We start from the raw sequence: 16,647 nt of genomic DNA, 5'->3' as shown, positions 1-16,647 counted from the left end.
ATGAACTCAATAAAAAATTCTACAAAATAAAGCAACACTGACATAAAAAAAATTCTAGCATTTTACTTTTTTGTAAATATTCTTCTAAGTGCCTTCTTCACTTCCTCATTTTTCAGACTATAGATAATGGGTTCAGCATGGGAGTCAAAATGCTGTACTGAATAGAGAAAAGCACGTCTAGTATAATTGAAGAAACACTGCTAGGTTTCATGTACTGAGACATTCCTGTCACGTATAGCAAACCCACCACCATGAGATGAGAGCTGCAGGTGGAGAAAGTTTTTTTCCTGCCTTCTGAAGTATGTATCTTCATGATACTGGTGATGATGTGGATATAGGAGACTAAAGTTGGTAAGAAGGAACCAAGTCCAAAAATCAATACAGAAAACAGAAGAATACAATTATTAAGAAAAGTGTCAGAACAAGATGCTTTCAAAAATGGTGGTTCACAGCTGAAGTGATTAATTTCAGGAAGACCACAAAACTGTACACCAAATATGGGAACTGTGTTTATGATTGCAGTCAATAAGCCCATTAGCCATGCTCCTATAACCAGGTAAGTATATATTGCTTTATTCATGATCATTATGTAATGAAGCGGGTGACAAACAGCAATGTATCTGTCATATGCCATTGCTGAAAGTAGAAACATGTCTGTAACACTTAACAGACAATTGAAAAACATTTGCATAACACAACCAGTAAAGGAAATTGTCTTTTGCTTCATAAGAAAATGTATTAACATCTTAGGAACAATATCTGCAGAATAACAGATATCAACAAATGACAAATGAGAGAGGAAATAATACATGGGTGCAGAGAGAGAAGGATCTATTCTTATGATCAAAATTATTGTGATGTTGCCTGACAGTGTTATTAGAAAAATGATTGGAAAAAAAAAGAAAAAGAAAATCTGTAGTTGAGGATCACTGGAAAGTCCAAGAAAAAGGAATACAAATGAGTCAGTTTGGTTCTCCATTTTTGTTTGCTCATCTATAATACAAAAAAAGAAATATGTAAACATAGATATAAGGAAATGTACAATTCAGTTCATATGATATTAAACTTTTCTACTTTCAACTCTTCATTGATTCGATTAAAGTTTTGCATGAAAAGTTGGCTCTCTTTTACATGTCTACAAGGACACCCACTCATCCAAACCCCCCCCCACACTCACACACACACACACAGACAAACAATATTTTATCCGTAGGCAGAAGTTTTAAGATGCAAAGTTAAAACTAATAAAATTGGACAACATTTTAACATTAAGTTTAAATCAAACAAGAAAATGAAAAGGCATCTATTCCTGAGGCATTTATCAAGCTGAATTTTTATTAAAGCTTATTGTACTTCCTAAAATTAAAAAAAGGAATAAATACCCTGAGGGTTGTTTTAGCTATTATTGCTTAGAGTTATTTCCAAATGTCCAAATTGCAGTTGGTCAACTGAATTGGAACATTCCCTAAATAGTTCTGTACCAGACTCATCCAGTGAGTCCATATAAAAGTTGGTATATGAATATAGAGCATTTTAAAAGTAGCATACATTGGCATTCCATTAACATTTGAGAGGTACAATTTTTATGAATCTTTAACATTTCCTTTTAGTCAATTGTAACTATCAATAAGGTGGAAATGTATTTAGGTTTAGAATTGTTCAAGCAATATACATACAATTTTTAGAGTTAGAATAATGCAAGAAATGACCAAAAGGTTTGCACTTACCTTACTTTCAAAATAAACAGGAAGGTAGGAACTCATCAATACCCAAATTCATTTACTTATATTTCTGTTAAGGGAACAAAATCAACTTCAGAGTTCTTTTCGAAAGCAACATGTATGCTGCATTTATCGTTGACGTATTATTATTACCCATTCTATACAAAGGCATCATAAATTCCACAATCTAAAAAGATGGTATCTCAGAAGGGACAATATTCCCACATGAAAACTCCTTGCCAACAATTATCACAAGTTTATAATTATACTCATTTCTCCTATGAACCTCTCCTTATGACCTGTGGTGGTGCAGTGGTTAGAATGTAGTACTGCAGATTAGTTCTGCTGACTGTGGGCTGAGTACTATTTGATAGTCTGAATCTCACAAGGCTCAATGTTGACTCAGTATCCATCCTCCTGAGGTAAAATGAGGATCCAGAATGTTGGGGGTAATATATTGATCTGAAAATTGCTTAGAGAGGGCTGTAAAGCACTATGAAGCAGTATTGAACTCTAAGTGCTATTGCTATGACTGAACAATGAAAAGTGCCTGGATTCTTCATATTTCAAAAAAGGGATGAAAAAGGAAGAAAAACCTGATGAGAAATTATTTTTCTTTAAATGGGAAAATAAACAAAGCAAAAATAAAGAAACACCCATATCTTATAGAACATATTTCGGGTAATTCGGGGCCCAACTCACTCAGCAGGTCACATGCTCGACCTCGTATTTCTCTCGGAGCAGTGGATTTGTGATCTTGGTCTGAGGGGTAATGAGATCATACCCCTGTCGTGGTCAGACCACTGCCTACTGAGGCTCGACTTTTGGAGACCAAACCCCCACTGTAGGGAGGAGGAACCGACCAGGTGGTTCCGCCCCAAGCGACTTATGGAGCCACTAAGGTTCCAGACGGAGCTTGGGGTTATTCCTGATACTCTCGCCCATAGTCCGGTGGAGACTCTGGTTGCTGCCTGGCACTCGGCAGCATCGGAGACCCTTGACCGGATTGCGCCACTACGGCCCCTCCGAGGCAGCGGATCCCGGAGGCCCCCTTGGTTCACCGAGGAGCTCCGGGAGATGAAGCGCCGGAGGAGACGCCTAGAGCACCTATGGAGGTCCGATAAATCCGAATCAAACCGAGCAATCCTAATAACCAGCACCAAGGAGTACATCAGGGCACTTAGGGCAGCAAAAAAATCTCACATTGCCACCTTGGTTGCGTCCGCTGAGTCCCGCCCAACCGCCCTGTTTAGGATAACCCGTTCCCTCCTAAATAGGAGGGATACGGGGGAACCATTGCAGGGTAGAGCTGAGGATTATGCCCAATTCTTAGCGGACAAAATTGCTCGGTTTCGGTTGGATTTGGACTCCATCCCTGCAGTTCCAGCCGAGGCACAAGAGGATGAATTGGTAGACCACCTCTGGGTTGAGTTTCAGGATGTTGCCCCTGGGGATGTGGACAAGGCCATGAGAGCTGTGAGTGCCTCCACCTGTGTACTGGACCTGTGTCCCTCATGGCTGGTTGCTAACAGCAGTGAGGTGACACGCGGCTGGATCCAGGTGGTTGTTACCGCCTCTCTTCGGGAGGGGCACTTCCCCGCCGCACTTAAAGCGGCGGTGGTGAGACCCCTCCTGAAGAAACCATCTTTGGATCCAGCTGCCCTTAACAACTACCGTCCAGTCTCCAACCTCCCTTTTGTTGGGAAGGTTGTTGAGAAGGTGGTGGCCTTCCAGCTTCAACGGTCCTTGGAGGAAGCAAGCTATCTCGACCCCTTCCAGTCAGGCTTCAGACCCGGTTACAGCACAGAAACCGCGTTGGTCGCATTGACCGATGATCTTTGGAGAGCCAGAGATGGAGGCCATGCCTCCATCCTGGTTCTCCTCGACCTCTCGGCGGCTTTCGATACCATCGACCATGGTATCCTTCTGCGACGACTGCGGGAGGTGGGAGTGGGAGGCACTGTGTTGTGGTGGTTCTCCTCCTACCTCTCGGACAGGTCGCAGTCGGTGTTAGTGGGGGGGCAGAGATCGACCACTAAGCCCCTAACATATGGGGTGCCGCAGGGTTCGGTCTTATCCCCCCTACTATTTAACATCTACATGAAACCACTGGGTGAGATCATTCGGAGGCACGGGATAAGATACCATCAATATGCGGACGATACTCAGTTGTATCTGTCCGCTCCGTGCCAACTCAATGAAGCAGTGGACGTGATGAGCCGGGGTCTTGAGGCCGTTATGGACTGGATGAGGGCTAACAAGCTTGTACTCAACCCGGAGAAGACCGAGTGGCTGTTGTGTTTTCCTCCCAATAATTCGATCAGTGTTCCGTCGCTCAGGCTGGCGGGTCAAATTTTATACCCCTCAGAGAGGGTTCGCAACTTGGGAGTCCTCCTGGATCCACAACTGACTTTTGACCATCATCTGACGGCTGTGACCAGGGGGGCATTTGCCCAGGTTCGCCTGGTGCGCCAGTTGCGACCCTACCTGAACCGGGAGGCCCTCACAACAGTCACTCGGGCCCTTGTGACCTCTAGGCTGGAATACTGCAATGTGCTCTACATGGGGCTGCCCTTGAAGAGCATCCGGCGACTTCAGGTAGTCCAGAACGCAGCCGCGCGAGTGATTGTGAGTGCACCTCGGTTCACCCACATAACACCTATCCTCCGCGAGCTGCGCTGGCTACCTGTTGATCTCCGGGTGCGCTTCAAGGTGCTACTTGTCACTCATAAAGCCCTTCATGGTAGTTTGTCTGCGTACTTGAGAGACCGCCTCCTGCAAATTACCTCCCTGCGACCAATTAGATCACATAGGCCTCCTCTGAGTTCCATCTGCCAGTCAGTGCCGACTGGCAACTACACGGAGGAGAGCCTTTTCAGTAGTAGCTCCGACCCTTTGGAACGATCTCCCCGTGGAGATTCGTACCCTCACCACTGTCCAGACCTTCCGCACAGCCCTTAAGATCTGGCTAGCCCGTCAGGCCTGGGGACAAAGATAATTGCCCCACCCGAATGATGAATGAATGTTGCTTACTATTTTACTTCTATGTATTGTTGTGTCTATTGTCTGTATACCCCCTCCCTTCATTTTATGTAAGCCGCCCTGAGTCCCCTCAGGGAAAAGGGCGGCCTATAAGTATTAATAAATACTCAAATACTCAAAATACTCAAATATTTTAATTCATATTCTATTGAATATCTATCTATATAACCCCTATTTTTTTTTTATAATAGATCATGTTAGTTCTATTGATTGGCAAATTTGGGAAAAATTCCAGGAAAGATTATTCTAGGTTTTTGCACAATGAACTCAATGTTCAACGTTCTTGTTTTTCATTCAAATGAAATAAGCTTACTATTTACTTCCTTGGCTCAGAGATTGGAACCAAGAGATTGTGTACAATATATTTTAATAATTATATCCTATATTACCTAAGATTATATGCCTTATTGAAATGGATGAGCCACTGGGTGTTAAAACTGGGATCACTCATTTATTTTATTGATGAGTACTAAATGAAAGTATTTTCCATTTTTTTGAGTATGACAGCAGTATTGTAATATTGCTCTGGCATCTGTGCTTCTTGTGGACATTTAAATAGCACATCAATGCACACATTAAGGTTATGCCACTTTTATTGCAATTTTTATTTAGTAATTTTAATTATTTAACATATGCACGATATGTTTGCCAGAAGAACTCTGGGTGGGAATAGAAATAAAACATAATTGAATTACATCAATCCAATAAAAAAGAAACTGGGTTGAGGACCCTATATTATCAACATATAAATCTAAACTACAGAAATATTATAGCTCTATCAACATCATGAACCCAATGGCTTGAGGAAGGGTTAGAATTTCACAGACTTTTGAAATGCTGATTATGTTAGAGGCCATTCCACAGGACATGTGTTATAACAGGGGAAGCATCTTGCCTCCATACAAACTCGATAGTTCTGTGTTGTACCGACCTCAGAGGAAGGAGAAAATCACTGAAGATTTTCAGCCCTAATGACCAGCTGGTTAGGTGGAGATAGTTGGTCATGTGACTGTGTGGGCATGGTGAACTCAGTGTCACTCAGGTCGATGGGCGGTTCGCCTTAGCTGTTATAATGAGGGTTAACCGGAAAGGCAGTTTCTGTAAGCAGGGCAATAAAGATGAGGCTAGAAACAACACCAGAATATTTCCTCCCTGCCTTCCTTACAGGATTAGCTCTGCAAAGTGGGGAAAAATAAAAATAAAAATTCTTCCAACAACTGGTTCTCTGAACTGCCTAGAAAGTTTACAACCGGTTCTCCCGAATGGGTGCAAACCGGCTGACTCCCACCACTGATTATCAGTGATTGCACCACTGTTATTGTAAATGTATTTATTAACTCAATATTTGGACAATCTTTTAAAAATCTCCTTAAATAGGCTTCGGGGTGGTCTTGGGGCAGCACCTGCTGGCGTTAACCAGGGAGGGGTAATGCAGTCCTTCCAGGCCTTGTGGGATCAGTGCCTTACCTCCTTGCTGTGGATAGCACAGCTATCACAATAGTGAAGCTTCACATAAAGTTTGGGTAGCACATAGGAATCAAAGATGCTTGCTTCAGAGATATCTTGGATTGCAGCTGCTTTTGCAATATTTTGGATGACAAACCTCTTAATAACTTTATCCTTGGGGACACAATGGGTGCAGTTGATACAGCGTATATGCTGTACTTGTTTCTGGCCCTTGACATGGCCATGGTTTCTTCTCCTCTTTGTCATTTTGGTGGTGAGGGGGTGAGGGAAAAGCACCACTGTTATTGAAAAACAATTGATCTTTATTTTTCTTACATGCACATTTTCTGCAAAACTGCTTCTGATTTATGGTTCAGTGGAAAAGATTTTCTAGTAAAGTAATGAAACCCATTGAAATATATGACCTGAATCCATATATCTGCAACTTAGATTTAGCAGAAGATGGCCTGCACATATGCCAACAATGACACATGAAAAATATTTTATTGCCAAAGAAATTGAAGAACCTTTTAACATTAACAATATTTTTTTCTATATCTATATCTATATATCTATATCTACCTCTACCTCTACCTCTACTGATATATATCTATATCTATATCTATCTCTATCTCTATCTCTATCTCTATCTATATCTATATCTATATCTATATCTATATCTATATCTATATCTATATCTATATCTATATCTATATCTATATCTATATCTATATCTATATCTATATCTATATCTATATCTATATCTATATCTATATCTATATCTATATCTATATCTATATCTATATCTATATCTATATCTATATCTATATCTATATCTATATCTATATCTATATCTATATCTATAGCTATAGCTATAGCTATAGCTACAGCTACAGCTACAGCTACAGCTATAGCTATAGCTATCTACCTCAAACTTTAGAACCATCTAGTCTTTCCAGATTAAATATATGTTGAAGAGCAAACATGATCAAAAGTCTTCAGCATGGTCATAAAATGGGCACAGGATGATCTTTAAGAATCATTTCTAAAATTATCAATGTACAGACTTAATGAAGGACATGCATACAGCAGTAGAAAGAGATCTTATCTTGTACACATATATAAACACATGCAGGAGTAGAGAGAGAATGATAGACACCCATTTTAAACCTCCTGTCATGGAGAATGAGTTTAATTAATTAGATCCAAACACACCATATATTAGAATTAGAGTTTTTAATCCATTTTTTTAAAGAAATGTACTGCTCTAAATATGAATTAAATTTAGATCCAATTCAAAATCCTGGGATAAGGTTAAGCAAAAATAAATTCAATCATTTAATTTTTCTTACATATCCTTCCAAGTGTACTCTTCACTTCTTTATTTTTCAAACTATAGAAAATTGGGTTCAGCATTGAGATCAAAATATTATATTGAATAGAGAAAATCTCATCCAATGTAATGGAAGACACACTGCTGTTTTCATGTACTGGAATAGTTCCATCATACTGTACATAGCAAACCCATAACAATAAGGTGGGAGCTACAGGTAGAGAAAGAAAATTAAACCAGAAAAAAAAAATTGAACTGAAATATATTGAAAGAATCAACAAGATTTTACATTTAGTGTTTACTATTTCATGAAAATGATAAAGTACAGCACATTAAATTATTTCAGCAGTGTAAGAATTTAAATCCTAAACTAAAAGCTCCACATTTTTTTTTCAAAATACAAAGAAAATAAAGAAACCAAAGCATTAAAGTATTATAGGTAACTTTCCTTTTCTCATATTCCAATTAATTTACAATATTGATAAATGTTTACTTTTTATGTGCTTTGGAATTCAATTTTTTAGTCAGCTGTTTTTCTCTGCTTTAAAAGCAGATACTTTTGCTGTCCTTGCCATGCTGTTGCATAATATATAATATGGTGCTAAAAATCCTTGATGGTGCTACATGGAGTACCAAATATGGTCTAAATGTTCCTCTAAGTCTGAAGCTTATTTTAACTTTGTTTGAAATTCATTACAAACAAAATCTGAAATTATATCTTACATTCTGTCAAAAAAAGTTTAACATTGATTTTTCAAAATATTAGTTACATATCTAATTATGATTTTCATCACTTTTTATTTTGCATTAATGAATTATTTGATGCCAAAAATACTTTGCTCAATTGTTTATACATTATAAAGTTTGAAAGTTTCAGAAATCTTGTAGAACTTTCTTTTTCCATGAATTCAATTGAATGACTCCATGTATTACAATTTGAGTCTATCATCCATTTATTTCTTCCTTTCTCTCTTCTTCCCTCCCATCTCCCTCTTTCTTTATCCATCTCCCTCTACAAAGTGAGTTTGAACAAAATATGTCTTACAAATTCTTTATGCCACTTATTTCCACTCAAGTAGGTTTTCAATGGCAGATGAACTGCATTTTATTGTAGTAAGTGTTGTAGATGCTTAGAATAAAGTTTGCTGATTTCCTGAATTTTCTCTTCAGGTTGCAACCAAATGTTGCATTTTATTTCACATTCTAAAGGCCAGCTATTCTACATTTTTCATCCTATAATCATGGAATGGATAATTCAGGGAATGGATAATGATGCTGAGCTTTGCGTACTTTGTAAATTTGAAAACTGAGGATAATTTATATTCAAATAATATTTCCAAACCAAAGAGACAACACAGTCTTGGGGAAATTTTAGAACACTATCCAGTCTACTTTGTCGACTTCAACATAATAATAAAATAAGAAACTAATATATTCTGGTTTGAATTCTTACTGCTCTATAAAATAAATCATCTTAAAAACTGAGGAAAATTCCATATTTTGTCCCGAATTTAGGAAAAAAATGTTATACTACTAGATGTTTTGTTTTCAATTTGAACATTTGAAAGTCATGAAATGTCATAAAGTCACTAAATATCCATGTCACTAAATGCTACTAAATCTATGCTAATGAATCAAAAGCAATGACATATTTTGGATCAAAATAGGCAGTTAATTAAGAAATAAGGGAAAGATGGCAAGGTGTTCTCTCTCTCTCTCTGTGTGTGTGTGTGTGTGTGTGTGTGTGTTAGAAATTGCTAACATTTATTTATTTAATATCAATATCTCACAGAATATAACTAAAAGGGAAGGACAAAATGGATGGAATTGTCCCTAAAAGGCAGATTTATCACGTCAGCACATTGAGTTTACAGTTCACTAATCTTCACCATCTTAAATACATCTTGGAGAGGGGAGACTTAAAAGACCCAGGCAAGTTCATAATATATTAGGAATTTTCTAAAGAATAAGTGATACATTACAAGTTAATAGGCTTCCCCATTGTATACTTTATATATTTGTAGTATAAATACCTTTTCAAATTTTTATCAAAATATAAAAGGATGCATTGAGTGGTAGCACAATATCCTTCAAAACTTAGATGGCCATAAAAATGCAGAGGCCCAATGGACCCTTAAATCCATACATACACAGAGAGTCCACACATAGAGTGGACAGTGAACATGAAAGCTTTCAAATTAAATAATAACGTTTAATGTGTAAGCCCCAAACTCACTAAGTAGAATAACAATGCTTAGCTTTCTCATGAGTAACTCAGATCCATTTTGAAACTCTATACAATATGATTTATAACAATTCTAACATGAACTCAATAAAAAATTCTACAAAATAAAGCAACACTGACATAAAAAAAATTCTAGCATTTTACTTTTTTGAAAATATTCTTCTAAGTGCCTTCTTCACTTCCTCATTTTTCAGACTATAGATAATTGGGTTCAGCATGGGAGTCAAAATGCTGTACTGAATAGAGAAAAGCATGTCTAGTATAATTGAAGAAACACTGCTAGGTTTCATGTACTGAGACATTCCTGTCATGTATAGCAAACCCACCACCATGAGATGAGAGCTGCAGGTGGAGAAAGTTTTTTTCCTGCCTTCTGAAGTATGTATCTTCATGATACTGGTGATGATGTGGATATAGGAGACTAAAGTTGGTAAGAAGGAACCAAGTCCAAAAATCAATACAGAAAACAGAAGAATACAATTATTAAGAAAAGTGTCAGAACAAGATGCTTTCAAAAATGGTGGAAGTTCACAGCTGAAGTGATTAATTTCAGGAAGACCACAAAACTGTACAGCAAATATGGGAACTGTGTTTATGGTTGCAAACAACAAGCCCATTATCCATGCTCCTATAACCATAGATGTGCATAATGCTTTATTCATGATCATTATGTAATGAAGTGGGTGACAAACAGCACTGTATCTATCATATGCCATTGCTGAAAGTATAAAAACTTCTGTAACACTTAATAGAAGACTGAAAAACATTTGTGTAACACAACTGGTGAAGCAAATTTTCTTATGTTTCATAAGAAAGTTCATTAACATCTTAGGGACAATATCTGCAGAATAACAGATATCAACAAAAGACAAATGAGATAGGAAATAATACATGGGTGCAGAGAGGGATGGATCCATTCTTATGATCAAAATTATTGTGATATTTCCTGACAATGTAAGTAGAAAAATGATTGAAAAGATAAAGAAAAAGAAAATCTGTAGTTGAGGATCACTGGAAAGTCCAAGAAAAATGAAGACCAATGAATCAGTTTGGTTTTCCATTTTTACTCATCTGTAAAATAAAAATAAATATTTAAATAGAGTTATAGGACAAAGTACAATCAGTTTATATGATATTAAATTGTTTTGTTTTCAATTTTCTCTCATATTCTCTCAGGTTCATTGTTAGTGATCTATATGTCCTAGAAATTACTGCATATTTTGGGGGGAAAAAAGAACTCTACACAAATGTAAATATAATGAGCCAATATGAAAAAAGCTATGTGAAAATAGAACATTAAAAAAACTGAATCCATTAAAAAGGCAGATATTTTCTAAAGTTTTCTTGTTAGTTGGTTATAACAAAAAACAAAGTGACAATGTAGATTTCTGACTATTCAAGTAATCTTCACATCATCATGAAGATTTTTCAATGTCAAAAACATACTTGAATATATTTGCAAGAAATGAACAGATGGATTATACTTACTTTATTCTAGCTTTCAAAATACACATGAAGGTATGCATCCAACAATGACCACCCCCCTACTCCAAGTCCATTTATTCACACACATCGATTGTTGTGGTGGTTTTTTCAAAACAATATGTTGGCAGAATTTACTCTTGAGGTATTATTTTTCATTCTATATACAATCTAAATCCTGTAATCTAAAACAAGTATCCCATAAGGAAAAAAAAATCCCCACATGAAAACTATTTTGTAATGATTATCAGTGACTTATAGTTATTTCTCAAATGGTTATTTGTATGAGGGGGAGCTCATTAATTCTTCATATTTAAAAGAAGGGACGAGGAAGACAGAAAAACCTGATAAAAATGAATTATTTTCATTAAAAAGAAAATAATTCAAAAGAAAAGTCCTCCCTAGAAAGGTGATATAACAGGCAAAGTACACATCATCATATACATAGCCCACAATATTATCTGGAATTGATTTCAGAGGAAAGAGGAAATTGATGAAGAACCATTACCCCTCACTGGGTTTGTTCAGAAATAGACCATGATGGATGATATTGAAATTCACTGTAATGTCAAGGAAGACAAGGAGGGATATATTATTTCAATCAAAGTAATCCATATGTCTCAGTGCTATATCCTGACTTGAAAACTGATTGCAGTTTTCAATATTAATCATCTGCTTTCTCCAGAAATCTTGAAGGCTACAGACCTAATGCTCTCTCTATAAGAGAACAATAGGAAAACATTGGTAAATGTGCCTATAAAAATGGAGCACTTTTGTTGAAAATATACACTTGAGATAAGAAATTTAACTTCCTAAAAGATAGGGCACATAAAATATTTTTTAAACTTAGTACAAGTGAATTCTTCCAAATGATAAAAATACTAGAATTTGGTTGCTTTATTCAATATTAAAGAAATTTTATATCCATTGCAAGTTGTTTCAGAATAGAATGGACAGCAAATCAACTCAAGAATGCAAAAGCAAGCAAAAAGTGACAGCCTTTACCATATAGTTTTGGAAAATCTAAACAAAGTAAAATGTACTTCAAAACCATTCTTAAGCATCCAAAATTAAAATCTGATGGTTAAAAAAAATGATGCTCTAGGACAAAGAATATATGAAGTCAAAGAAAATAAAGGCATGTATATTTGAATAGATAGTCTGTATATGGTTCAGGTTTTGGTGATGCAATAGTCAGAGGAGATAATTCAGACAATTAGTCAAGAAATGTTGTGAACATGATAATGAAAATTTCCATCTTTTGGCAGAAATATAACAAGGTTTGATTATAGGGCAGAACATTTTTATAGAATAGAAACATCAACCCCAGAAACTATTGCACATTGTTAGACACAAAATCAATAATGTAAACCAGATTAAAAAAACCATGAATATAATTCTATATGTGAACATTTTGTGGGACATTGTGTAGTAGACAATACAACTGGAGTAAGATTATACATCTTTGGACTGTTTACAAAAATTAAATGTGTACACAATAATTTGAGAGGCTAGGAATATGATAATGCTAAAGAGACAATTTGGTGCAGTGGTTAAGTTATCAGGATAGAAATTGGGAAACTGTGAATCAGTTTTTCCTTAGACATAAAGCCAGCTATGGGACATTGGGCAAGTACTCTTTCTCTCTCAGCTTAACCCACTTAGTTTTTTGTTATTGAAGGCAAAATAGGAGGTGAGGACATTAGACATGTTTGATGTCTTGAACTGACCAAAATTAAAGATCTGATTTAAAAATCAAATAAAAAATAAAAAATAATAAATAAATAAATAAATAAATAAATAAATAAATAAATAAATAAATAATAATAAATAAATAAATAAATAAATAAATAAATAAATAAATAAATAAATAAAGCATAGAAAATTGAAAAGAAAAAGAAAATATATATATACAGCAGAACAAACTTCTCATTTTGTGCATTCTTTAAATTTGGTAGTGAATGATGCAGAAAAATAATTTTTGGCACCATAAAATTCTTTTATGTTATACAAAAATCATAAAACTATTTTTATGCTGAATGAAACAGTAGAGAGTATTGAAACATATTTATCAAAAATATGTTTCAAACTATGAAACATACTTTTGAAGAAAAACAAAACAAGTTTAAAAAGTTCTTATTACCAAAGAAATTGCGGGATGTTTTCTCATTGACACCAAATGCTCTCAATAGAAAGCAGCAGAAAAAAACAGGAAAAAGACTTATTTTGATTACCTATGATTACCTATCATCTCACCTATGATCTAAAAATAAATTTCAACCAAACTTTGTCTATATTAGATACAACAGCACTATCCTTAATATAAAGATTTATGATGTGTTTGGTATAGCCTTTTTAGTATCCTAGATCACATGGAACATGTAGAATCAAAATGAATATAATTTTTGCAGCTATGTAAACATTTACAATTGAAATTGTCAGGAACTTCACAAGGAATGTGAGATTGATAGTATACAACATGCATGAGGAATTCTAAGATTTAAATTGTTTTCTAAAAGCTGACATAACTTCAAGCAGTGCAATATTTTCACAGCAATAAATACACCAGATACATTTCTGAATACAATATTGAATTTTATATTGATACAATATTGAATTTTATCAATTCTTAGTCACTGGTGGGGAACATAACTTCTCAATATCAAAATTTAATTTAAAGTCATTCAAGGTCTATATTTTCAAAAGACAGATTGTTTAGTCACCCTTTCTGTAAAAAATGTGTAAGTACTGTAGGTTTTGAAACTGTAATAATGAATTCTGTTTCCACGGAAGTATCTGTTTCAATCCAAATGACATGCTAGTGATTTTGAATTATTAATATTGTGATTAAAAATTCAAACTTGCTATTCTTTTAGTAATTTGTTTTGTATAAAATATACAAGTTAAATAAAATACAATATACTAACAAGCAAAATTTAGGAAACAACAACATTTTTTCAGTATGATAGAGTCCCCATGAAAGTGAAGAAACTTCAGATCACAGAGTTGTTTGTATAAGAGAAGGTATTTTCCATCCAGAATGGCACTTTGTTCTTTCTGAACAAAGATAAATTCATTTTTGTAGTCCTGCACTTGTCTAGTATTTACTTTTTGGTAATTATTCTTCTAAGTGCCTTCTTCACTTCCTCATTTTTTAGACTATAGATAATTGGATTCAGCATGGGGGTCAAAATGCTATACTGAATCGAGAAAAGCTTATCTAGTGTAATTGAAGAAACACTGCTAGGTTTCATGTACTGAGACATTCCTGTCATGTATAGCAAACCCAACACAGTTAGATGAGAGCTGCAGGTGGAAAAAGTTTTTCTTCTGCCCTCTGCAGAACGTATCTTCATGATACTGGTGATGATGTGGATATAGGAGACTAAAGTTGGTAAGAAGGAACCAAATCCAAAAATCAGCACAGAAAAAAAAAGAATCCATTCATTAAGAAAAGTATCAGAACAAGATGCTTTCAATAGCAATGGAAGTTCACATCTGAAGTGATTAATTTCTTGAAAGCCACAAAACTGTAAGTCAAATATGGGAACTGTGTTTATGATTGCAGACAATAAGCCCATTAGCCATGCTCCTATAACCAGGTAAGTACATATTGTTTTATTCATGATCATTATGTAATGAAGCGGGTGACAAACAGCAATGTATCTGTCATATGCCATTGCTGAAAGTAGAAAAATGTCTGTAACACTTAACAGACAACTGAAAAACATTTGCATAACACAACCAGTAAAGGAAATTGTCTTTTGCTTCATAAGAAAATGTATTAACATCTTAGGAACAATATCTGCAGAATAACAGATATCAACAAATGACAAATGAGAGAGGAAATAATACATGGGTGCAGAGAGAGAAGGATCCATTCTTATGATCAAAATTATTGTGAGGTTGCCTGACAATGTAAGTAGAAAAATGATTGAAAAGAAAAAGAAAAAGAAAATCTGTAGTTGAGGATCACTGGAAAGTCCAAGAAAAAGGAATACAAATGAGTCAGTTTGGTTCTCCATTTTTGTTTGCTCATCTATAATACAAAAAAAGAAATATGTAAATATAGATATGAGACAATGTACAACTCAGTTTATATGATATTAAACTTTTCTACTTTTAACTCTTCATTGATTCGATTAAAGTTTTGCATGAAAAGTTGGCTCTCTTTTACATGTGTACATGCACACCACCCATCCATCCACCCACCCACCCACACACACACACTCACATACACACAAACAATTTTTTTATTCGTAGGCAGAAGTTTTAAGATGCAAAGTTAAAACTAATAAAATTGGACAACATTTTAACATTAAGCTTTAAATCAAACAAGAAAATGAAGAGGCATCTATTCCTGAGACATTTATCAAGCTGAATTTTTATTAAAGCTTATTGTACTTCCTAAAATTAAAAAAAGGAATAAATACCCTGAGGGTTGTTTTAGCTATTATTGCTTAGAGTTATTTCCAAATGTCCAAATTGCAGTTGGTCAACTGAATTGGAACATTCCCTAAATAGTTCTGTACCAGACTCATCCAGTGAATCCATATAAAAGTTGGTATATGAATATAGAGCATTTTTAAAAGTAGCATAAATTGGCATTCCATTAACATTTGAGAGGTACAATTTTTATGAATCATTAACATTTCCTTTTAGTCAATTGTAACTATGAATAAGGTGGAAATGTATTTAGGTTTAGAATTGTTCAAGCAATATACATACAATTGGGAACATTTTTAGAGTTAGAATAATGCAAGAAATGACCAAAAGGTTTGCACTTACCTTACTTTCAAAATAAACAGGAAGGTAGGAACTCAGCAATACCCAAATTCACTTATTTATATTTCTGTTAAGGGAACAAAATCAACTTCAGAGTTCTTTTCGAAAGCAACATGTATGCTGCATTTATCCTTGACGTATTATTATCCATTCTATACAAAGGCATCATAAATTCCACAATCTAAAAAGATGGTATCTCAGAAGGGACAATATTCCCACATGAAAACTCCTTGCCAACAATTATCACAAGTTTATAAGTATACTCATTTCTCCTATGAACCTCTCCTTATGACCTGTGGTGGTGCAGTGGTTAGAATGTAGTACTGCAGATTAGTTCTGCTGACTGTGGGCTGAGTGCTATTTGACAGTCTGAATCTCACCAGGCTCAATGTTGACTCAGTATCCATCCTCCTGAGGTAAAATGAGGATCCAGAATGTTGGGGGTAATATATTGATCTGAAAATTGCTTAGAGAGGGCTGTAAAGCACTATGAAGCAGTATTGAACTCTAAGTGCTATTGCTATGAATGAACAATGAAAAGTGCCTGGATTCTTCATATTTCAAAAAAGAGATGAAAAAGGAAGAAAAACTTG

The 16,647-nt window shown here is 35.2% G+C and overlaps 3 protein-coding genes and 1 pseudogene across 3 annotated transcripts; all 4 read right to left on the bottom strand.

Moving 5' to 3' along the window:
- Positions 1 to 62: 62 nt before the first annotated feature.
- Positions 63 to 979, bottom strand: LOC148046121 (olfactory receptor 5V1-like). The gene is given in 2 exon segments (XM_087711904.1): positions 63 to 127; positions 130 to 979. Coding segments are annotated over 2 exon segments (915 nt in total).
- Positions 980 to 6,101: 5,122 nt separating this feature from the next.
- Positions 6,102 to 6,476, bottom strand: LOC148046120 (small ribosomal subunit protein eS26 pseudogene; annotated as a pseudogene).
- Positions 6,477 to 9,927: 3,451 nt separating this feature from the next.
- LOC148046119 (olfactory receptor 5A2-like) lies at positions 9,928 to 10,848 on the bottom strand. Its single transcript, XM_087711903.1, has one exon. The coding sequence runs from the start codon at positions 10,846 to 10,848 to the stop codon at positions 9,928 to 9,930; it is 921 nt and encodes a 306-aa protein (XP_087568029.1).
- Positions 10,849 to 14,373: 3,525 nt separating this feature from the next.
- Positions 14,374 to 15,294, bottom strand: LOC148046118 (olfactory receptor 5A2-like). Its single transcript, XM_087711902.1, has one exon. The coding sequence runs from the start codon at positions 15,292 to 15,294 to the stop codon at positions 14,374 to 14,376; it is 921 nt and encodes a 306-aa protein (XP_087568028.1).
- Positions 15,295 to 16,647: the final 1,353 nt, after the last annotated feature.

This window comes from Thamnophis sirtalis, unplaced genomic scaffold (assembly GCF_051295495.1).
Source record: "Thamnophis sirtalis isolate CommonGarterSnake01/CBP01778 unplaced genomic scaffold, rThaSir2_p1.2 scaffold_4, whole genome shotgun sequence".
Taxonomy (NCBI): domain Eukaryota; kingdom Metazoa; phylum Chordata; class Lepidosauria; order Squamata; family Natricidae; genus Thamnophis; species Thamnophis sirtalis.
This window is presented reverse-complemented; position numbering and strand designations above follow the sequence as displayed.